Source organism: Mycteria americana, chromosome 3, assembly GCF_035582795.1.
Source record: "Mycteria americana isolate JAX WOST 10 ecotype Jacksonville Zoo and Gardens chromosome 3, USCA_MyAme_1.0, whole genome shotgun sequence".
Classification (NCBI taxonomy): domain Eukaryota; kingdom Metazoa; phylum Chordata; class Aves; order Ciconiiformes; family Ciconiidae; genus Mycteria; species Mycteria americana.
Window position 1 is genome coordinate 47,294,357 of NC_134367.1, and position 23,250 is coordinate 47,317,606.

The following is a 23,250-nucleotide window of genomic DNA, read 5'->3' on the forward strand; positions in this document are numbered from 1 at the left end:
TCTGGCTCCAAAAGGAGCCCTTTGTACACTGTATTTGCCTTTATTTACTAGATTTGCTAGATGAAAATATGCACCAGGAATTTATTATTGTTTGTGAACAAAATGCCTACGAGATCCTAGGCTAATTATATATAAATATAATTACCATTTTTAGTTTCAGATAGCACTGAAAAAAATGCTTTAAATAAATAAAATATGATGACCTGAGTTTAATTCCGTAACATTTATTTATACTGGGAGTCCTTTCTTTCAAATGCGAGGTGCCTAGGAGCACAACTGGCTAAAAGTCATGTTTGATGTATATTCAGTGCTTGCCAAGTTAAATGGAGAAATATATTTGACAGGAGTTTATAAATGTTTGTATATGTTAGAATCTGCCTGTTAATGAGAAATTTGGATTAGAAGGACATAGCCTGCAATGCTTTTTTTTTTTTTTTTGATGGCCACCAAGTAGTTAAGAATACTTTCTCTGAAGGCATGTTAAACCTTGCACTACTCTATGACTCACATCCATACTGTCAGCTTTTATCAAATCTTTGTGGTGACTTCTTTGTAATAATTGGGGGTTTTCCATTACTTTAAATTCACCTGCACATTCAAATTAATATTTCTGAATAAACCAAAGGCCTGTTAAATGAGACTTTAAAAAGTCTAATTTTTTTTCTTCCAACTACTCCCTTTCAACCACTCCATAAAAAACAATGTCACCTCAGTGCATCAGCAAGTGCATGTACACAGCAGCCCTTTAGGAATTAATGCCACATAAACATAAGTTCTCACATATCCCTCTAAGACGGTTTCTGTTTTGCAGAAAGCCAGACTGACAACAGTGCAACAGACTGCTGTTTTACAGGGTAGTTTTTCCCATCTCAGACTTCTTAATATTTTTATGTGTTAAAAAATATACCTTGAATACCACTGACACCTTTAAGACACCGATCTAGTAACCAAGTGATCTGGGTTCAATTCTCAACCCTCCCACAGACTGCTGGTGCCACGCTAGACAAATCATGTATCATAGGATTTTAGCAAGCACTTGGCACTTGCCTGAGCTTACCCTCAAGGCAGCCAATGGGACTTTTAGTTTTGGTAGGGTCAAATTTAGCCCAGCACTGATCACTTCTGAGAATCCCTACCTTAACTTTGCTGAATATTAGCTCTGAAATGGAGAATAACAGTAGGTTCTTGTAGGAAATAGTTATTCTGTGAAATATCTTTGTCTGTCTCTCCTATTAAGCTTAAGCTTTTTGTTGGAAGGAACAATCTCCTTCTATCAATGCATGATAGCTAACGTGACCAAGCTAACTCTCAGCTGCAGCCCCTGGCTACCACAGATAACAAAAAATACATTTCCCGAGACCAATACTCATGTCACTACTGATGCAAAGCATGTTTTTATTATTTCAGAATCTCCATGTATTCAACACAAATGTTTTTAACTATGTCCTATACCATTTATCCTTGATTAAACCTCTTCTAGATAGTTAATCATTAATGATTTCTTTACAGTTGCTGTGCAAACAGTTCATTCATGCCTATGACATATCAAATTTCACAGATGTGTTCTTTAATTGGATTCATTTATTTCTAATCTACTTAAGCCCTCACTACTGTAATGCTTGACTAAATATACATTAAACTCACTTATTTAAACTGCTAAAATAAATTTGAGATGTTCTATGAATAAAAATGCTTGATTGAATACATGTAATACCATTGTTATTGTGTACCTAACTGAGCAGAAATTATTGGAAATAGCACACTAGATAGCTATATGATATGCTTGGACAAAAGGATTTCAGAGGATGCTGATGATTTTTTGACAGAGACTATAAATTAACAGTTTTCTAAATCCTAAGGGTTCCTATAGCAAATTAAGGTATGTAATAAGGAGAAACAAAAGGAGCTCCTCATGATTTTCATGAATTATGTTGGGTGTTTTCATTTTAAAATCCAGGCACTTTTTTAGAGATAAGACCCTCATACTAGTTCTGTCCCCTCATGGCAAGGAAAAGGGCTAAAACAGCCCAGATACTTTCAAGATTTGACTATTCTATGTTTTGTAAGTAACAGCAACTGAAAAGCTGGCACAAAATTGGATGAAGGTCCTGTTTCTGGGTTTAGAAGCCACAAAACACAATTATGTAGCTACGGACTCTGAGTTATTAGAGGCATATACAACACTCTCCTCTATGGGGCTTAAGTATGGTCTTTAAAACCTAGTTTCAGATTTTTCTTTCACTCCATTTTGGTGAGGAATCCTCTAATTTATATGTTTCACCACTTACACTGAGAAGTTTCACAAAAGAAAGATGCATCACATTGCAGAGAGGTCACTGATAACACAGACTGCCCCGTGTGTAACAAAATGCACATCATTGCATAATTACGCAGTAAATGAGGATTATAAAATGAGGATTATACCTCATAGCATACACAAACCCCTCATGCACTGACACCTCCAATATTGTATACTCTGACCATCCCATCTGAAAACCTGAAAAAGCTCAAGAGTGGGACAGCAAGGACTGTGGGCTTGGAACAGCCTCTCTATGAGGAACGCTTAAGGAGACTCCTCAGGCTGAAAAAGAGATGACTGGGAGAACAAAATAAGATCTGTAAATTATGAGTGACACAGAGAAAATGAGTAGGAAGCAGTTTTGCACTTTTTCTTCTAACACAAGAAGTATGGGCTATGAAAGGAATGAAAAGGTGGCACTTTCACAACAAATGGAGGCCTTTCTTACCACATTTACTTAAGCTTGGCTCACATGGTTTCAAAAAGTAAACAGATCAATTTCTGGAGAAAAAACAACACAAAAACATTGACAACTAATACACTCAAAGATGTTGCCTCTTTCTAGGAAGTCATTTGAACTTCTTGAAGACTGAGAGAAAGTACTGGGGAAACATTACTGCATGCTTGTCTTATTTTTAAACTCTTTGCAAAATATTTGCCATGGTCACTCTCAGTATGTGTCTGATCCTGTATAGCCGTTCTTATGTTACACTCTATACCACAGTAGTTAAGCAATTTCATACTTCAGTTCCTTTGAAACTGTGCAGCGAAGAGTGGTCCTGACAATTTGCTCTTATTACTTTTAATAATTCACTATAAAAGTTAATTTATTGATATTTCAGATTTTGTCAACTCCTGTATGTTCCCCATAATTAAAGCTTTTGTTGTGACAACCTTCCTAAGATCTTAAGGTGAAGGTGAACACTTAAAAAAATTAGTTAGCTTTTCTGTGATGACTTTCTGAATAAGCTTCTGTGATCTGGGAATAGTTTATTTGAGAAAAACAATGTGCTTGAAAAATGGTTTACTGTTCATTCTATTTGTTCCTCCTTGGGAAATTTTCTGTCTGCATGCCTCATAACATACTTATCCATCATTCCAGCCTGCTTTTTCTGATCAGCTGCACCCCATAGTGAAGAGGCATGTTGAGTCCAAAAGGATGCACGAACCCCATCTGGTGAGGAGGTCCCATTTACAGTAGCTCACTTTCTCTTTCATCAGATTAGACCTTTCTTGTCATAAGACTTTCACCTTTCTCAGAAGAAGCAAGATTTTTCTACAATGAAAGTCTTTCCAATTCACTTGCCCAGAGTTCCTCAGCTTTGGCCAAGGGACAGCACTTGGTCCCTGAGGGCTGTTGTGTGCCATTATCTGCCCACAAAGCAAGCAACCATGATATGATACTTAATAAATGCTTTTCAACTGAACCTTGTTTTGCTTAAATTTTAGAGGAGGTAAGGGGAGGAAGACGGGCAAGGACTTGCATGTGGTTTTTGGCATTTGGGGAGAATGGCTTTTTGGTTTTTTTACAAATTAATATACCTGTTTTCTCATTTCATTATTTGTACCTGAGTGAGACTGTCTTTTAGCTCCTTCTCACCCACAGCCAAACCTCTACTGCAGCCAAATCCCAGTCGCATTATTTGCCACTGGGGTCTAAGGCTCTGTTCATATCAGACTCAGGCTTGGTCATCCAGCTTTGATAGACATGCAATGTATAAAGTGTTTATGTTGACAAAACAGGAGACAAATAGCAAGAAAAACCAATATCATGAGGCTATAAGATAACACATAATACTCAGTTTAATTTGGTACTTTCCTGGTAATCAGGAAATAGTTCTATCTCCTCGGAGTATACCTTATATACGGTTATATTTGTTAAGCGGGTGCATTAAATGTTAAAATTGATACAAGACAACCTGCTTGACTACCTAGACCCTCTGGGCCACAGAGTAAGTTAAACCACCATACATTGCACAACTACTGCTGACCCCATGCCTTCTATCAAATTCAGAAAAGAGAATTTTTTAATGGTAGTTAATGCTTTTTGACAATACTCCTAAAAACAACTCATCATTAACATACACACCTCCAGAAATGCATGCTCATGTTAAAATCCAGCTTATGAAACTGAAGAATAAGTCTCCAGTGGGTTGAATGGTTATAGCTAGTGAAATACTTATTAGGCGTATCTAAAATTTCTCAACAAATAAATAAAAATCATTTCATGAAACACAATAACATCCAGCTACAATCTTCTTCAGAAATTTAAATCTATCATCTGACTAGTACCTTTGCCCTCTTGGTCCTTGCTTTGTCTAGGACAGGCAGAGGCCTTATCTGGCTTTAGCCACTCTGCTGTCACTGCTTCACAGGCACATTTATCAAGGGTTTCCGGATGCCTAGAAGTATCTCTGACCAGGTTGCTGTATGTTCCCACAAAAATGTCCACAGCATCAACTCCACTGCCAACCTGCAACAGTCCTTGGACCAACACTACAGCCAATCTGCAGCTGAAGTAACTGAACATTTGATTTGGCTTGTGCAACAAGTCTAGTACATCATAATGTATGAGATTTACTGTGCTTGTGGTGACCACTACTGCAGCACATACACAGCAACTCCAGAGTATCACACCTGTGCAAATGGCGCTGTGAGCCTTCTCTCCTATGGCTTTCTTGAACTCATGAGATATCATCATGGAAGCCCTAATTGCATATTCCCATGTTAAGTTACACAACTGTAGTCACACAGCTATGCAGGTTTTTTGGACTGAAGCCACTTCCCCACCCCCGTTGCTGGTTTTCACAGACTAGAAAGCACTAAGGAGGCTGATCATCTTTCAGAAGATGACACTTTTTCTTTAACTCTCCTACTAGCAGTTGAGGATCAAGAGAATTATTTCGGAGAACACCGTTCAGGCATTTGGCTGCAAATGGGAGGATGCTATCAAGCTATTTATCCCCAAATCCAGCCTTTATTTGAGCAAATACTCTACTGGCATATGCCTCGTGAAGCAGTCATTAAAGATTATTATTTTGTTCTGTGTACAAAACAGTCTTTGGAAACAGCAAGACAAAAATAGCATGCAATGCCTTTGGGTGGATTTCAGTTAACCGGGGCCTAAGTCAGAGGGAGAGAGTTTTCTATAGCAACAGCCCAGGCTACCAGCTGCCAAACATAGTACAGAAATGATCGAAGCCACAGGCTGCTTGGGAACAGGCTGCCTTCAGCACAGACTGTGCATGTTCGCTTCCTAACCGGCAGCCCAGATGTAAGAACGTTGAGTATTGGAGGGGTTTAAAGATCTTCATTCTAGGTTATGTCAAAATATCCACACAATGCTAGGGATACGGCCAAACTCTAGTTACCCAGGCATTTGAATTTCCATAGTTGCACTGAAACTTCAGCAGATAATAGCTGTTATTTTCAACATTGCTGCCCCCAAGATTTATACACAGTGGTCTGTAGCTGAAAAACTACGGCTGTTCTTCATTAGGTCCCAGTTCAACACGGTAACAAACGCGTCCTTCAAGCCATCTCTGTTTGGCAAAGCCAAGGAATATTCTTATTTCTAAGCGTGTGCCTAAGGGGTTTTTTTTTATTTCAAAACTGAATTCACTAGGATATAATCATGTACTGAAATTTATGTCTAAGCACTTCTAGATCCTGCCAACTGCTCAAGTGCTTTAGTAAATCAGGACTTCTGTGATTTAATTGCACTAAGTGGATGATAACAAAAGACAACAACAGGAATAAATCGTCTAACTGTGTTAAAGATCAGGTGATTGACTCCAGACTTCAGCCATCCCAAGCCTTCAGAAGGGTCAGGCACTATACCCTTGTTCACACAGAGCGATGCCTGCCTCCATAAACAGTGTCATCAAAGTGAAAGGGGCTGCCTCTGAAGTAACCTACTGAGTACGAACATGTGTGCTGGAGCCTGGCCCACGCTGTAAAGTACAAAAGAGAGGTGAGGGAAGGAGAATTAGATTTTAAACAGATACTTGCCACTGTTGAACGGACAAAGGAGATTTATTTGTTAACACTTAATTTAGGCCATGTCAAAATGCCACGTTTGTGCGTGCATGAATAAAAACTAACAACACCATAATGTAGAGGGAAGAGCTTACTTCAGAAGCAGTTTAGTAACTTATCACACCTATTGTATCTCATGATAATTACAGAGAAACAACATGGGAATCACAGCAGTACTAAGATGCAGCACAGAGCAATGAGAGCAAACATGCAACAGATTAAGGAAACAGAAGCAGAGCTAGTAAAATTGTAAACCTGCTTAAGGAACACACTGTTGCTGTTATGAAAGCAGGAGCCAGTCCAGCATCCAGTTTTGAGCAGAGTAATGAGAGGATAATAGTGTGGAGGGGAATCCTTTGGTAGCAGTTCAACTGCTTGCCCTGCCTCTTCTGCACAGCCAGTAACACAATCCGTAGATGAGATATAAATGTCGTGTGGTAAAACCAGCAGACACTCTTCCAACTGCCTCGCTTGTCTTCAGCTCTCTGAGCTATCACAGAGCAATGAACATAACCCTGAACTCCATGGCCTATGGTCCCCCCCACTGTGCCATGTAGGAGGACCACTGGGGCTGATCCCCAAAGGGACTGAAGCACCCAGCTGCTGTAGTGGTGTTCACAAGCCTCATTTATGCCATTCAAAGTGCTGAAGAGCAGAGTAAGGATAAAGTGTGAACAACCTCTCTAGCAGGAACAGCTGTGCTACAGTGTACAGTCCAACGCTTCCATGTAAGATTAAATCTGTGGCAGTTTACCTTAAACCATAAACTGTGGCATTTTAGGAGTACGAGTGCCTGCAGCGGGCCCTGTACCTTCCTTCAGCGGTGCGAGGCAGACAGCTGGAGATAGTAATTGCTTCAGCCATTGCCACTGCTGAGTGTGTCTCAACCCCAGACAATCATTTTACAAGATCTGTAACTCAGTGTTTGGGAGGAGGGAGATTCCAAAGGCCTGGAACAGCCAGCACACCGAATGGGAAAAGGATGAAGTGGAAAGCATTTGAAGTCAGTTTTCTTTCTTGGAATAGAGACATTTATTTGCAATCCTGAATTTCATGCCGTGCAAGACTATCAGTATGCATGCATTTAAACTAATGACTGCTTTTTTTTTTCTATGGATCTGATCTGCAGTCCTTTAATCCTTACTCTAGCAAGTAAAACTTTATTTGTATGAGCAGTGACTGTAGACTCTGGCTCACAGAGTCTTTAGTGCCTTGGCCATTACAGTCACCTGGTTTAAATACAAGCATAGAAATTTGGAGTGAATTAAACAAATGGTAGCTAAGAAAGCCCCTACATGAACAAAGAAGAACTGCAGAAACGTATTGTGGACACCTGGAAAAGCCTGTCTCCTATTTGCAAGAAATATATAAACAATGTTCCAGGGAGACAAGTCTGTAATAAAAACTAATGGTGAACAAACAGAATACTGCACTGAGTAGTTCAAGAGAAATCCTTTTATATTTTTTTCTTTGAGGTATATGCTTCCCAAACATTTTGATTGATTAAAACAATTCCTTTATAAATTTATGTTGCTAATCAAATCATGTGAATGATGGTAGGCTTTCCAGTCTTAGGAAAAGTACATTGTCGATTCAACATATTAAGTGGGGCCCAGTTCTGTGCACAATTATGCAAGTGGCAAAAGTCCCATTAATACAGAGAAATATAAAGGAAAGGCAGCAGGTCAAATTTGATTCTATTGTTTACAACTATTTAAGAAAAAATACATTATCCAGTTAGAGTCACTAAGCCTTATCTCGAGTTTTAAAGATGGCTAAGCTTACTCATACAACTAGTTCCACTAATGGTATGAGTAAGGGTGTGCAGGATTTCTTCTGCAAGTAATAACTTTCCCAGCATAATCACTATCCACACACTCCATCACACACTTGAGAGATCTACCTTCGACTGAGAAAAGGACTCTGTGGCAGTTCCAAATAGGTCGATTTGAAACACTTAAGAACGGTGGGCCTGTAGGTGTGGAAATATAGTTTGTGGATTCTCCCATTAACTAGGAAGAAAAGAGGTGAGACCTGATGGCCCTGAGACAGGCCAAAAAGAGGATGTTTATGAAAAGCTATGGAAATATTTCATTGTTACTGTCCAAAAATATGGACAAGCTTTGTTTCCACATGAAACACAAATTCTCCTAAAGGCCGCTTAATATGCCAGGGAGGAATGTTTTCAAAGTCTGAGCCATCACACAGAATGATATCCCACTGCTTATACAATCACTTTAAATCTGGTAGTACACAAAGCTATAAATAGTAATAACAATCTAAAGACGAAGTGTGTAGATACAATTAACGGTTAATTTATGCTAAATTGCATTTACCACATCATTAAGTAAAACATTCGTCAATATGGCAGTTATTTGTGAAATAATCTTTCAAACAAATTGCATTCAATTTGTGCTTCTAATCAGCCAGTTACATAATGCAATGTGAAGAGGTCAACTGGAACTATATCGTATATGTATTATATCATCAGAACAGAGATTAGTCACAATTAGGTACCTAATCCATGTTATCTGTACATGTTATCACTATTGCTATTCTTTTAAATGCTAAAGAACGACGAAATGTATATAGGAAAGCTTCCTTAGGTTTCTCTGGGGACAAATTATTATAATATTTGCTCTTGCTCAAAAAGTCAAAGGATTTGCACTTTGCGCTACCCGTCTGTTTAAAGGGAGGTTGTTTGCAATCTAACTATAAACTTAACTTCAGCAGTTGCATTCTCTATTAATTGACTCATACTTGAGTCCCTTCATGTGATAAACATGCACAGCTAATAATCGATGATATGGCAACTGTGTGTACAGAACAAATAAGAAAAGAAACACATATTCTGTGTCTGTACTTACATATGCCAAGCGGAATACAAAGAGCAAATGTGTGCTTTAAAGCTAATTAGCTAAAGCTAATTTTTGACACACTGCTATTACACAAAAAATCTTTTCCTCTTGTTGCTAAAATGCCTTTGCCACCGTACCTATTTAGTATGTCCCTTCTATTTATGTCCCTTCTGTATAAACTTTTTGTCATTCTTTCCGTTTTCATCATCTACATCGCCCAGGGGAGCTGGGAAGCTACAAGGTAAGAGATTCTTGCTCTTCCTGCTCAGGCTGCACTGAAACTGGTCCTCCAGACCAGTTTGGCACTTACGCCACTCGGTGCCCGCTTCTTTCCAAAACAGCAGAGCACTCGGGATCACCTTCTCTCAACAGCGAGAAAAAGCTCCTTATCCCACGAGCAAACCGAAAAAGCTCCTTATCCCACGAGCAAACCGAAAAAACTCCTGGGGCTTTTCCTGAGTGAAGAAGTACTGTGCGAGGGGACCAGGGACCCAGCAGCTCACAAACCTGCACCACCTCTTCCAAAGCTTATGATCCCTTCTGCTATTTTCACCCCCATTCAGTGAAAAAGACCGACATTTCCTATTTTCAAAGGAATCTTTGGCGAGAGGTATCCCACCTTTCAAGCTCCACCCTGCAACGCCAAACGCGACTCTCTTATATCGAAACACATACCCGCTAGTTTGCACCTCTTTCGCTTTCTCCTCGGCTTCCCTACACGAGAGTGGGTATGCAAACGTTTGGCTTTCTCTTCCGTAAGGAAGTTTTTCCTGGCTGGGTTTATAACACGATGCAGTGGGCAAACCTCTGCCGGGACCTGCGCCTGCACAAGCGGCTCTGCCACGCACCCCGTGCCGGGTGGGTGAAGGCTGGGAGGAACCCGCAGTGCACACACACACATCTCAGCTGTTCCTGGTTTGCTGGAAGAGTCCAGTGTCATCCTTAAGGAACTGCAGTAGCTATAGGATTTATACCGGAATAAAGTATATTAAACATTCGCAAGTTTTGAGTGCTGCAGGACCTTTACTCGGCCCTCCGGCAGTGGAGCCTACCTCAGAACCAGAGGAAAACATCAAGTCCCCATAACCTCTCGTTTTCCCCTGTATTTTCACCACGTACCTTCCTCATTTGAGTGAGGACACGTTGACTCCGAAGAGCTTATTAAGACAATTAAGCTGACTTTAGGTACGAGGAGCTCTGCATCCCCCCGCCCGACTCTCCCACCACGAACCTTTCCCCAACAGCTCCCCTCCGCCTCAGGTTACCCATTTCAGAGGCTGACTACATCTCACTTTTAAAAAAGTCAGCCTTTTCTCTGCTTACAGCCCTCCGGCGCACGGCAGGGCCTGTTCTTCTCACTTATTTTTCGGAACGGCAGGCTAGCCGTAGGATAATAATAATAATAATAATAATAATAATAATAATAATAATAATAATGATACAGGGGAAGCTGCGCCCGTCCCCTGCACGCAGGGCAGCGATTTCAGCAGCGGCAGCCCCGCCGCAGAACCAAGCAGGACGCGACCTCCTCTTCCGCAGCGCCCTAATGAAGAGCCAGGCAGGCTTGATGAGACCTCGAGGACCTGAGCATACCAAAAGCAGATTTTAATGCAGCCGTGGTGCCTGCATTGCAGCCGCCGGCAGCACACGACAGTCGCCGCAGCCAGTGATGACCTCCCCGCATTTACCACCCGCAGTTTAGCTCGCCTGGCTCCCTCTCTGCCCTCTCGCCGTCCTCCGCACTCGAGGCAATTAAGCAAAGAGCGCAAGGGGAGCCTTACGCCGAGGCGTAACCTCACTCTCCAAGGGAAATGTCGAAAGAACAGCTGTAGTCCTCCTACGCGTCAGCCTGGCTGAAAACAGGTTTAAACATAACCTCGTTCTTAAAATCCACATACGTGCACGAAAATACAAAGGCGCTGCCGCCAGCGAAAAATCAGCTGTGGCGGAGGAATCGCGCTATTCGGGTACCGCTCCTGAGGGGGAAGCCGGCTCCCCTGTAGCGCTGTTTTGGGGGGGGGGGGGGGGAGAGGTGAGCGCCGGGGCTCCCCGGGCCCAGCTCCCCGGCGGCGGGGAAATGCTGCCGGGGCGCAGGGCCGCGCTACGCGCAGGGGCTGTCCGCTCTCCGCGTCCTCCCGCGGGGGCGGTCGGCTGCGGAGTTGCAAACGGGCTGCGAACAGGCTGACCGCGGTGCCCCGGCTACCAGCTCCGAGCCGCTGGTAGCCACCCTGGGCTGCGTTGCACTGGTGGCGACCGCGGCACTGGTGCGCGGGCAAGGGGGCTAGGGAGGCACATGGTATAACCAGTCCCGCTGCTGGAAAACAGCTCCGAGGGGTTTGTCTGACCGGCCCCCACGGGACTAGGGTACTCCCTGCTTGCTTTGCTGCGCCGGCCTGAAATGCTGGTGCCGTGGTGGTCACCCCGGCAAGCAGGGGACAGACCGAGCCGTACCCCCAGCTGACTTTAAGCAGATCCGCTGGGATGTTTCATTTCCCCTCGGGTCATTTGAGGTAGAGTTCCGTGATTGATGTTCACGCTTTTGGGATTAAAGGAGAGGGAAACGACCGATAATCTCAGGTGCTCATAGAAAAACAAGTACCGTTTCTGGTGCAAAACCCTACTCTAGCTAGTTGCTTTTGGGTTCCTTGTTTCTTAGCGTTACGATACGCTGACTTCTGTCTTTGCCGTTCACTGTTCACCTAAGGCAAGTGCTTGGACTTAACTGAGAAGCATAAGGCGCGAAAAATACAGAGAGGGGCTGGTATGGGGGAAATGGACATACAAATGCACGGAACATAGCTGGAATAGAGGTGATGATGCCTCTGCTGATCCGCATCCTTGCTGGGTGAATGCCAGAGTATTACCCCGCAGCGCCCCGCACCCCCTTTCAAAGCGAATAGAAGGGATTTTCTTTAAAGGGGACTCGCAGTTTACTCCCTACACCAGAGCGCTGCCCCAAATGTATGCTCTTTCATGCAGGCGCAATAAACCCTGTCTGCCCAGCCAAGAGCACGGTGCCCGTTGTCACCTTACGTTCCAAGGTGATTACGGACTCGCAACGCAGGCGCTGCGACCCGCATCCCCTTCCCCACCCCACCTGCACACACGACCAGGGCCGCTGCCTCCGTAACGAGCCACTTCATTTTGGGAAGCACGTCTTAAACTCGGCTACCAAACCACTCGCCACCTGTGCACCCATGAAACCCGCAACGGCAAGGTCGCCACAGTTTTGGGAGAGGGGAGGGAGTGCCTCTCAGACGTTTCCAACACCTACATTTGTCTCCAGAATAAAAAATGAGCAGCGGAGCAGGAGGAATATTCAGCCCCTAGGATCAACGAGGTACCGCCGACCTGACCGGCCTACGATCCTAATGAAGCTACTGCTGGCTACCGCCGCGTCCGGAGGAGATGCTAATGATATAATCACAATGACAAACGCTTCGAAATAGCCCGACCGAGCTTCCCCTCCCTCACTGGGCCTCTGTGTTTCAGTTCAAGCAGCATAGCTAGAGCACAAGCTAGCAATCCCCAAATACAAGGAGATGCATTGAGATATACGGTATCTCAACAGTCACTCTGATTTTTTTTTTAATTTTATTTTATTTTATTTTATTTTTTTTTTAAAGTTTAACTGACCCTTCTGGTCACCAACTTTTTTGTGGTTCACTGTAAGGATCGCTCTCCAAGAACAAAAAAGAAATCTCGGAGCTTTGATAGAGACTCTGGATGAAATTAAGAACTTCAAACCCCAGATTTTTGAAAAGAAAAACAGATGTCCTGTTTGTTGAGTATAAATAACTCCGTACGTGGAAACCTTTTTTTTACGCTGCATTAAATTTTATTTAATGCTGGGTGCATTTAAAGTGGAAAAAAAAAAAAAAAGGTGGGGGGGAGGCAGCAAAATATGTGGGTGACAAACCTCTAAATCTTTTCCCCTCTCGAAAGAGAAAGAAACAGGCGGACGGGAAACCCTTCATCTAGATGAAAGTGTTCAATGTGTTTCCTAGCAGACCTGGCGAGCCTGCCCTGGTCAGTGCGGCGGCGAGGGGGCTTAGCAGCCGTGCTCGGGGGAGAGGAGGGCCGGCGGAGCGCACAGGCAGGTGCCCGCCGCCGGGCGCTCGGCCCCGCTCGGCCCCGCGCAACTTGGAGCGGCCCTCGGGCTGACTTACGTGAGGACGTAGTTGACGCTGACGATGCAGTGCGGGCGGGACGAGCGGCTGTTGTGCACGATGGTGGCGTAGCTCTGCACCCACACCCAGCCGCCGTGCTTGGCCAGGAAGCGGTAGTACTTGGTGGTCACTTGCCCCTTCACCAGCACTGCGGGGACAAAGCGGGGAGAGCCTCAGCGCGGCTCCCGCCCCCGTTTTGATCGGCCCTGGGAAGGGGCGCACACCCCCAGACCCCCGTGGGCCAGGAGAGGGACTGGGGACACCTTAGCATCACATCGGGAAGCGGCGTGGACCGAAACTCCCGTGGGCAAGGGTGGTGGAGACCCCCGGGCAGGGCTGATCTCAGTCCCTGAGGGTCGAGCCACTCGTTATCAAAGGCTCTTCGGGGAGATCGGTGGGACAGGGTGAGTACACCGGGGGGTTGAATCCCCCCACCCACCCCCACCCCGACATATCGTCATCGAGATTTAATTCTATAAATCTGGCTTTGGGTTTTATCTCTTCTCGTTACATTCTCTGTAAGGAAACTTACCGGAAATTAATATCCTTTTTATTCAGCTATCCGTGTATTAATGTCATCATGATATCAAAATAGAATAAAGAACAGCTCTCCGAATCGGGCTCACTACTGCAGTCAAAATTAGACACACAGATAAGATTTGTGAGACTTGGAGGAAGGGGAACAAAAGTATTTGGATTTCACTGGCATGGCTTTTTGGAGCAAGAAAAAAGGGTTTTTCCTAACCGGAATTTGAAGTGAACTGAGAGCCTGAGGTTTGTGCAGGGGAGTTCTTGTCCTACAACCGGGAGCTGAGGAGGGAAAAATAACCTTTAAGTGCCGATCCCCTCCGTTTCCCTCCTGCCTCCAGCTCGGAGTTCAGTCTCTAACGACTTGTTTCATTAAAAGCTGCTGCAGGTTTTGCTTATTCTCCCCTCCAGTGAGAGGAGGAAAATAAGCAAATTTTATTTATTTTCCCGGTCCGAGCTAGAGGTAAACCCTAACAAACCCAAAGTCCCTCTGCAGAGGGAGAAGGCGGGGGGCGAGGGGCAGGGTCTCTACAAGAACATCATCTCCTTACACAAGTGATGCGCGCATCGCAGGTGGAAAGTGTCACAGCCGTGGACGTGGTGGTAAAGGGTCTTCTCTATCAAGTCCTGCGGCTCGTAACCTGTTAGCTCAGCTACCCTGCAAGAGAGACAAGCAGCAAATAGCAGTGAGTGAGAGGACAGGAGAGGAGGCCTGGGGCAGAAGGGAGAGGCTAGAGGAATAGATTTGGAAGTAACTCCGGCTCTACCTGGAATCTAAGAATATGAGCTTCATGTCTAGGCTGGCCCGAAACATGAACATATTGCTGTGGAGCTTGATCTCCGTCACGGCGCTGGGCGGCAGCGAGTGGCCCACGGCGACCAAGCCAACGTTTTGGTAGCAGCCGTCGAAGGGGGACATGTCCAGGCTGTACTGGCGGATCTTCAGGTACCCGCTGCAGTGAATGACCTGCCGGAGACAGAGGAAAGCTCGGGGGCTGCCTAGCTGGGGGGGAGGGTGCTGTGACAGGCGTCCCCCCCCGCGGAGGGGACCCGCACAGAGCCGCCCGCCCCCCGGCTGGTGCCGATGCGGCCGCCGGGTGCCCGCGGGTGGCTGCCCCGCGCCGCCGCTCCGGCGAAGAGGCAGCGTCTGCCGGTTTTCTGCTCTTCCGTTTGGGTTGGGTTTGGGGTTTTTTCCATGCCAGAGTTCGGCACTGATCTAAGGCCCGTTAAAGTCAACGAGATTTTTTTTTCCACTGACTTAAGTGGTTTTTGGACCACCTCCTAACTACGCTTTTATTATTCTTCTAAAAAGGAAAGACGCGGAAGTGCCAAGCCAGTTACAACTTTGTAATGAAGAGTGTATGCGTGTGAGAGAAAGAGTTTACATGTGTGCGTATGTCACGTGTGTCAGATACGTCTATTACACAGATAGAGCAGACGCGGTCCGTAGCCAGAATGTATCTTTAGGCGTAGATTTAGGTATGTCTCCTAAATGTATCCTTGCATACGACTGCTGCGTACTTCCAGTCTTACTTGTCTGTTATTAGGGTGTTTCTTCCTGGAGTAATTTCAACAGATGTTCTTGTCGTACGGCACCTCGTGGCACAACGTCTCCTTGGGCTATAGGTGCCCGCCGCTCTCCGGCGTTGTGCAGCTGACACAAAAGCGGGGAGAAGGCAGGAGAGCAGGGGCTGTCCCCACCGAGCTGCCCTGAGCAGAACCGTGTGAAACACCTGGGCAAACCCCTTGACTTGGAGAGCTGCCCCTGAAGCTGACGAGTTACCCAATAAAGAAAGAAATTAACCCAGGGCTCCCATTGTGCCACCTGACGGCTTCCGCAGACACCTCGGGAGCGTCAGTGGTTGTGCGAGGTTCCGTTTAAAAAGCAAAATAAAACAAAAAACCCCACGGGGAGCTCGATTGCTTGGTTTTGTGGTTTGAGCTCTTGAACCTGAAACTCCGAGAGAAATTCCGGCTCTGAACCACATGAAAGAGGACCGGGCTGGGACAGCCCCCGCGGGCAGAAGGCTCATCCCCGCTCCTGTCCCCGTTTTCACCGCCCGCCCAGCGTGCTCGGCGCTGCCGGAGCAGGGGCGCAGGAAGGCGGCGGGGGGGGGAGGGGGATGTCCTGGCCGTGGGCACGCACCTTGTAGCCCCCGCAGGTCAGGCCCGCGTTCCTCTTGGCCAGGACGCACTTCATCCTCAGGAAAAAAGACCTCTCGATCTCGTACTCTGAGAGGGGGGAAAGGCAGATGTGGGGTGAGCCGCGGGCTCCGCCGCCCCTGCGCGGTCCCCTCCGCGGCCGCGCAGGCCAAGCGCGGGGGAGGGGAAGGAGGGGGGAGGGCTGTGTACTTCTGTGTACTTTACCCTGCACGAAGTGCGAATGGTAGGGCTGGTGGGCCGTCAGCACCGCCGTCATCTCGTCGTGGTCGGCGGGGTGGATGTACTCGTAAATGCTATTGCCGGTCAGCTCTACCTGTGAGAGGAGGAGGAGGAGAGGGAGGAAGGGGTTCATCGCCGGCACCTCTCACCCGCCCCGCACGCACCTCCCCTGTCAGCTGGGGCGGCAGGCAGGCCCGGGGGCTAACAGCCCCCCCAGCGTACCTGCGACAAGCCCAGGTGCACCGAGGCGGTCTCCGAGATGTACATGATCTTGCCATCCGGAGCCACGACAAATATGAAACCGTCCAACGTCTGCAGAAAAGGGTCGAGGGGTGGGAAGTATAAATATATCGATAGATAGACAGAGAGATCCACCCATGAAGACAGATAGATCCATGAAGTACCTGTCCCTCGGATTTATTTTAGCAAACAGGCATCCCTGTTCAGGCTGTGATTATTCAAAAAGCTGCAAGTAAATGGGCAAGTCCTGGACAGGAATCCCTCTAAAGCTCCTGGACCCCTGAGATACGACCCAAGAGGGGCCGAGCTCAAAAGTAATGCAAAGTGCCTGGGAAGTATCTAAGAAGAGGTCCTGGCTACCCGGTGATTAATATGTCGGTCCCAGAAATCCTGAATACTTCTATCCCGTTTCAAGTGTCACTGGGGGTTTAGCGCTGGGGTATTTGCTAAGGAGACTTTAAGCGAGCAAGGAGGATCTAAAACTCTCCGCAGTGTAAATAAGGGACGAGACAATTTGTCAGGCACGTTTCGGCAGATGTAGATGGGACTTCCAGGTGTGCCGAGGGCAGAACAGGCCCCCAAAAGGCCACACGACCCCACCAAAAATGCCTGGTGATGGTAACCGCTAATATTCCTTAATATTTCAGACCGTGGTGAGTTTTCAAATGTGTCCTACCTGATTTGTGTCTATGCTAATTTCTGTGCCTGCTGAGCCCTTCTGTCCAGGACAGTCTCCTCCAACTTGTCTCTAGAGCCTCTCCCTGTCTCTACACCACCCTGAGGTTCAGTGCATCGCCGGGACTTGCCACCTTGTTAATAACTTGGGGAAAAGTCACGGTCCTGTTCTCTGGTCCCAGAAGACCCACCGGGATACGCTGCGAACCCCTCGCTGCGGACACTGTGTTGGCCAGTGCTGGGGCAAAGGACCCGGAGTTAGCAAAGCGCAGCCCCATTACAACGCGACGGTTCGTATTTCTGAAGTCGTGTCCTGTGTCGTGTCCCCCCCCTTTTTTTTTATTAAACACGTGAACAGTTAAAAATTAGTCAAGGTGGCAATTAAAGGCTCAGAAGAGGGAATGATTTCTTTAATCATTAATACCGTATGGTTGTCCTTTCCAGACCAGTACCTGCAAAAGGTGGGATCCCAGTTCCCGTCCAACGTTATCCAGCGGGCTGGTTCGGCTAGAGTGGCCCCAGGCTTCTCCAAGTCCTGTTTATTTAAGACACACAAAAAAAGTGAGGTGAGGAGATGAAAAATTGACTCCTGTTGGCCTGCTGGAGAGGAACTTTTTTCCAGTTTTTTGCTTGTATTCGCTCTAAAACTCGTATACATATAATCTTTGGGAAACTAGACATGATTTCGTTGCACAGAGAAGCCTCTTTTGTGGATTTTTTTTTACAGATCTAACTCCTGTGAGATAAAAATACCAAAGTACCCATTTTGAGCTAACGGTGAGGTTCATTCCTAAGACCTAAGTGGAATAGCGTGCCAGAGAAAAGGGCTTTTTAGCGCTGCCTTCGGCTCCTGGGAACTGGCTCCTTGAACTTCAGGGAAAGCGCCTTTCCCCTAACATCACCGAAGGGATGCTGGACAACACTGAGAGCTGTTTAAAATGAAAGAAAGGGGCGTGCTGGGGGAAGCCTTTGATGTCGAGAGAAGGATGCGGTTAACGCGGCACGACGGTGTCTGGGGAGCGAAGCCCCGGGCGGCGGGCAGGCCGGCGGTGCGGATGGGTCCCGCCGGACCTGCCCTGCAGAAGGCAGAGCTCCGCCACAACCTGCCGGGAGATTAGCCAGCGGGCTTCGGAGGGGGAGTGATAAGGCTGGGCTTAGAGCCCCTGCTCGCCAGAGCTCACTTTCCGGTTTGATCTGTGACCTCCTGCCTCTCTTCGCGGCCACCGTCCTCTCACCTGGAAGGTTTGTCACCGCCTCTTGGGGAGGGAGAGAGGAGCGACCAGACGCCACTCCTCCAGCTCTCCCCGAGCCCCGTGTTAAAACGCTTTCCCCTTTAGCGATCCCCACTCGAGCCCGCGAAAAGCAAGCTACCTGTCGCTAAGCCGAGGGCGGTTTCACGGCTGCGGTAAGGCGCTTCTGGGGCGGCCCAGGCAAGTCACTGTCCGACGGCATGGACCGCCCTCCCTCCTGCCCCACGAAGCCGGGTCTCCGGGATTCACCTCCCCACCGTCCCTCCTCCGCGCTGCCCTGACAGGCGGGACGGGTTTCTCTGCAGAAGGGATGAGCTGCCTCCCAACAGCCCCCTCCAGAAACGAATCTCCCCGGACCTATCTAATGTTTCAGACGCCACTCGTTCTCTCCTATGCAAAGTGAGGAGGAATAAAAGCCAGATGGAGATTACTCCACCGCAGCAAAACTATTTATGGGCGATGCCTTTTCACAGTGTTGTTGCTGAAATAATTTAAACGGGGCAGTTAAAACCTTTTACGCTTATGCCATGACATAAGGCTCAGCCTGACACGCACAGACACTAGGATAAAGTAAAAGGGAGGAAAAAAACCACAAATCCTGATTGATGGCTGGGGTGCGGATCGCCCGGGGGAGGCGAGAGCCGAGCCGGCGAGGTCTCCCTCCCGCAGGGCGGGCTCGGGGAAGGCCAGACCCCGTTTTCCGGCTATTTCGAGGCAAACAGGCGAGGTGGCGACAGCAGGCAGCCGCGGGCATCCCTCGCTATTGACCGGCTTCACCTAGGTGTCCGCCGGTCTAAACAAAGCTAACGATTTCCTCCGCGCTGTTTGAACGGGGCATCCCACGGCGGCCCGAGCCCGCCCTGCCCGCCCTCCTCACCGCCGGGGCGATGCGCCCCTCTCGTCCCCACCTTTCCCTCTCTCTCCCCGCTTCCTCGTTCACCTCTTCACGCCGACTTGTCTCTTCACCGCTCCTACACTTCTCTCCCTCCTTTACTTCACAGCCCTACAAAGGCATCTCCCCGGCCTGGCCCCCATCCCGCAGCCCTGGCGTGTACCAGGGTGCCAGCCAGAAACAAGCTCCTTCCCATTAATTCCTCCACGCCAATTAACGGGGACCCAGTGACTTTTTGCTGAGTCCCGGGGCTTCACTCCCCCCTGTGCCCTCCGGCGCGGGTGGACCCGCGGGGGACGCTCCGGGGGCTCCGCAGGCACCTCTGCCCCCCCAGGGAGCCAGCAGCCAGGACGGAGGGTCACCTCCGCCCCCCGAAATCAGCAAGGAGCTGGCAAACCTTGCACAGCTTCCAGGGAAAGAGAGAAAAACCCGCTGTGTGTTTCTTTTTCCTGAGCTGCCCAGAGGTTTCTCTGCTGGGGAGCCAGGACGGCCCGTTAGAGCAGAGGCGGCCAAGGCGGCTCCTTGCGACGTCCCCCCACCCGGAGGGACATCTGAATGACAGGTTTCGGTATTCAGGGCTGAATCCGCGCTCCCCGCCTATGATTTAAGTTGCTTATTAATCGAAGTTTACGGCTCTAATTATTCTTCTTCTACAAGGGAAAACAACCCGACCCCGGCGGGTTAATGAACAGCTCATGGGCACTACAGGTTAACCTCCCCCGGGAAGGCGGTTCTCCACGGGGCGCTGGACTCCTCGCTGTGTTTCAGGTGGAAACCCCGCGCTGCTGGGCTGTGTCCGTGCATGGTTTATAATTAAACGTTTTCACTTGTCTACCTGAACCGGCTTTTTGAAATCCTATCACATGAGACGATTCTTTGTACTTCCCAGATGTTGCAGCAGCTTCAAGTCGGAGACTATTTCTATTCATTGCCAAGCCCAGCCTCTCCCAAACCGAGGGGCTCTGCTGATGCCCCTTAAATACTGTTTTCAAAGATTATGCGAGAAAACCTCCCCATTAATATTCCCTTTTATTCCCCCCCCCCCCCCGTCTATTCGCTTTAACATCCAATTTCCTTTTATCGAGGGGGCAAACTGTGATTTCTTGCACTTGACCTACCGCAGAAAATTCTGCAAATCCTTTGACTGTCTATTTAAAACAAAACAAGGAAATCAGCTCTCCCTTTTGCTTCAGGATTACGCTTGGAAACAAGATCTAAAGATTCTCTTGTAATTTGGAGAGCCAACAGCATAATAGGTTTGGAATAGAAACAAGCAGCTTTGTGAGGGGAAGGATAACTAAATCGTTTTTAGGCAAAGGATTTTCCCAGCTAAAGTGGCCGAAGACAAAGCAAAACATAATCTATTTTGGAAGATTTCCAAGATATGCCACATTAACCTTAGCAGATAAAATTTGCTTTCTTCCCTGCGTCCCCTCCCCCACCAAGGTCTGGTTTATCATATTTACATAAGTAGCCTTAGAAGGGACGTATTTATTACGGATCTAAGGAGCTAGCGAGCTCACATGTCATTTGGAAATAGAGGCGAAGTTTTACTGTTGCTTAATACCTGATGCATTGTAGAACCATTTCCATTTAAATACCCCCGACCCCCGGATTACCTCAATGGACTGGCTGCATGGGTTTTGTAATTTCCTGAAAATGAGATTTCGATTTATAAAACAAGAAACCAATTAGTAACCAAATGAGGCGAAGTAGATCCACTAAAATTGACCTAATCCCACAGGCACCATTTAGGCCAGTTCTTGGCGAATGAATGATGAGCAACCGTCTAGCGTAAGCTCAAGGCATCATCCAGCTGTGTTATTCAAGCAGCAAAAATAAATGGATCGAGCTTTTCTTTCGGAATGAATTTGCTACTCTTGACAAAATAGAGATTATAGGCTGCTACCTAACAATCCCCTCCACTCGAGGATATTTTTTTTTTCTTTTCTAAGAAGATAAACAGTTTGAGCCACAAGAAAGTGTCCACGGTCAGAATGAAGGGGGGAGGAAAAAAAAAAAAGCAAGGCATTTGTATAGCCAGGCTTTTGCCTAGTTTGCGAACAACAGTCTCGTTACCTAACAGCACGCGCCGAGGTTGCGCCGAGACTGCGCGGATGCCGCTCGGAGCCAGCGTGCTGACTCAGCGTTTCTCTCAGCGCTTCCCGATGGAAAACCCCAGAGCTTTCCACACCAAAAAGCATCTCGATGGGTTTCATGGGACAGCTACACCGGCGAGTCCATGTGAAATGCCTTCTCCCCGGCCGTGCCCACCCCCGGCACTAGGCAGGCCGGTCCCCCCACGCCAGGCTCACGGCCAGCGCCGCCGCCCTCGGCTGCCTTGGCCCTGTCCTTCCCCTCATCGTTTGATTGATGCGAGCCTTGATGCCGGCAGCCAATGGAGGGGTTGGGTGGGTATCGTCCCTACCCAGTGGCGATATTGTCGCAAGAAGCTCCTCTGTCCCAGGGAAGGGGGAAGACATTCCTCAGCCATTTCTAATTTGATCTGGGCAAAGACGGAGGAAGGCAGGCGCAGGGAAATGAGGCTCCAGGAGGCCCGGGCAGCTCCTTGGCCCTGGTTGATCTCCGGGTTACTTGTCCCTCTGTGAGCATCTGCAGCGCAGAACCCACCTCGACCCCCTCCTTTGTCTGGCGATAGCAAAGGGGGGGCGGGGGTGGACGGTGGGGGTGGGGGTGGCCAGAAGATGCAAGCCCTTATCTACTCTATGTTGATTTGCCGGCTTTTAAAAGCGGTTGCTACGATTTCCCCAACGGACTATCCGTCATGAAATCTCAGCGCAATCCGGATTCACGGTAGCGAAAACAACGGCAGAGCGGGCGATTTGATGTACCCGTTTAAAAATCACTTAGTGGAGAGCCCAGCCTGAGCTCCAGACGCGCTTCGTGCGGGGGCCAGGCTTTGAGGGGCAACTACCTCCGGAGGGGGGGGAACCCCTGGGGACTCCCCGGGGACTCGCCCCTGCGCCCTGCCTGGCCGCACTGCCCGCGCCGCCCGGCGAGGCCCACGGGCGCGGTGAGCGGGGCGAGGCCCGCGGGCGCGGTTAGCGGTGCGAGGCCCACGGCAGCCGTGCACGCCGGGTAGACGCTGGCTTGCAGACGGGGCCCCGTAGGCAGAGTTTTCTCCTGTTGCCGAGGATGGCAGAAGCACAGGGGGCTCGCCCGGAGGCGGCCCGCAGCCGCGCTGGGCGCCGGGGCAGCAGCGGGGGCTCTTGCTTAAGGCGGCTCCGAGGAGCCGAACCGCGCGTTTCTCTTCCAGGCGCTTCTTAAAACTCCTTCTCCGGGCAGCGGCCGCCGCCGCCCCGCTCCCGGGCTCTCCCCGCCGCCTCCCGGGGGCCGCGGCCCGGGGCGGCCTCCGCTGGCTTTTGTTTCGCTGCGTTTGTTTTGCCCCTTTCACAGCCGCTCTCTGCCTATTAAAGATGGAGGAGAGGCAGCTCGCCCGCGCCGCTGGGGATGCTGGCCCCGCGGAGGGCGAGGGATGCGGCACCCCCGGCCACCTCCGCCCCGGGGCTCGCCCCTTGCCTGCGGCACCGAGGCCGGCCGGGCCCCGCCGGCCTCCCCCGCGGCGCTGGGGAGGCCGAGGAGGGGCGGCCCGGGCCCCTCTCCCCTCCCGTCCCCCACGGCGGCTTCGTGCAACCTGCTCGGCGAAGCCGCTCGTAAGGCTCTACGGCGGCCACGGGCATTTCCCCCCCGTCTGCATCTCGTAAAGCAGCACCTTTCCTATCTCCCCACCGGCCCTCGCTGGCACCGCTGCCGCCTTGTGTCCCTCCCTGCAGCTGCTCTGGGGAGAAGCGGGGCACGGACGGTGGTTTGGGGAGAGGGAGGCAGGAGAGCCCGGTCCCCATCTTCAAGGCGGTCGTTTTCCCTCGCTGCCCCGGGAAAATGGCAAACCACAGTGCCG

The 23,250-nt window shown here is 48.7% G+C and overlaps 1 protein-coding gene across 1 annotated transcript in view; it reads right to left on the reverse strand.

Annotated features, from left to right (window-relative positions):
- SIM1 (SIM bHLH transcription factor 1) overlaps positions 1-23,250 on the reverse strand; it is a 47,711-nt gene that overhangs the window by 18,984 nt on the left and 5,477 nt on the right. The window contains exons 2-8 of the mRNA XM_075497323.1: positions 17,642-17,724; positions 16,497-16,586; positions 16,260-16,368; positions 16,039-16,124; positions 14,660-14,859; positions 14,444-14,550; positions 13,365-13,512 (exon numbers count right to left, since the gene is read on the reverse strand). Of these exons, the coding sequence (XP_075353438.1) occupies positions 13,365-13,512; positions 14,444-14,550; positions 14,660-14,859; positions 16,039-16,124; positions 16,260-16,368; positions 16,497-16,586; positions 17,642-17,724 (823 nt within the window). The remainder of the gene's footprint in view (positions 1-13,364; positions 13,513-14,443; positions 14,551-14,659; positions 14,860-16,038; positions 16,125-16,259; positions 16,369-16,496; positions 16,587-17,641; positions 17,725-23,250) is intronic.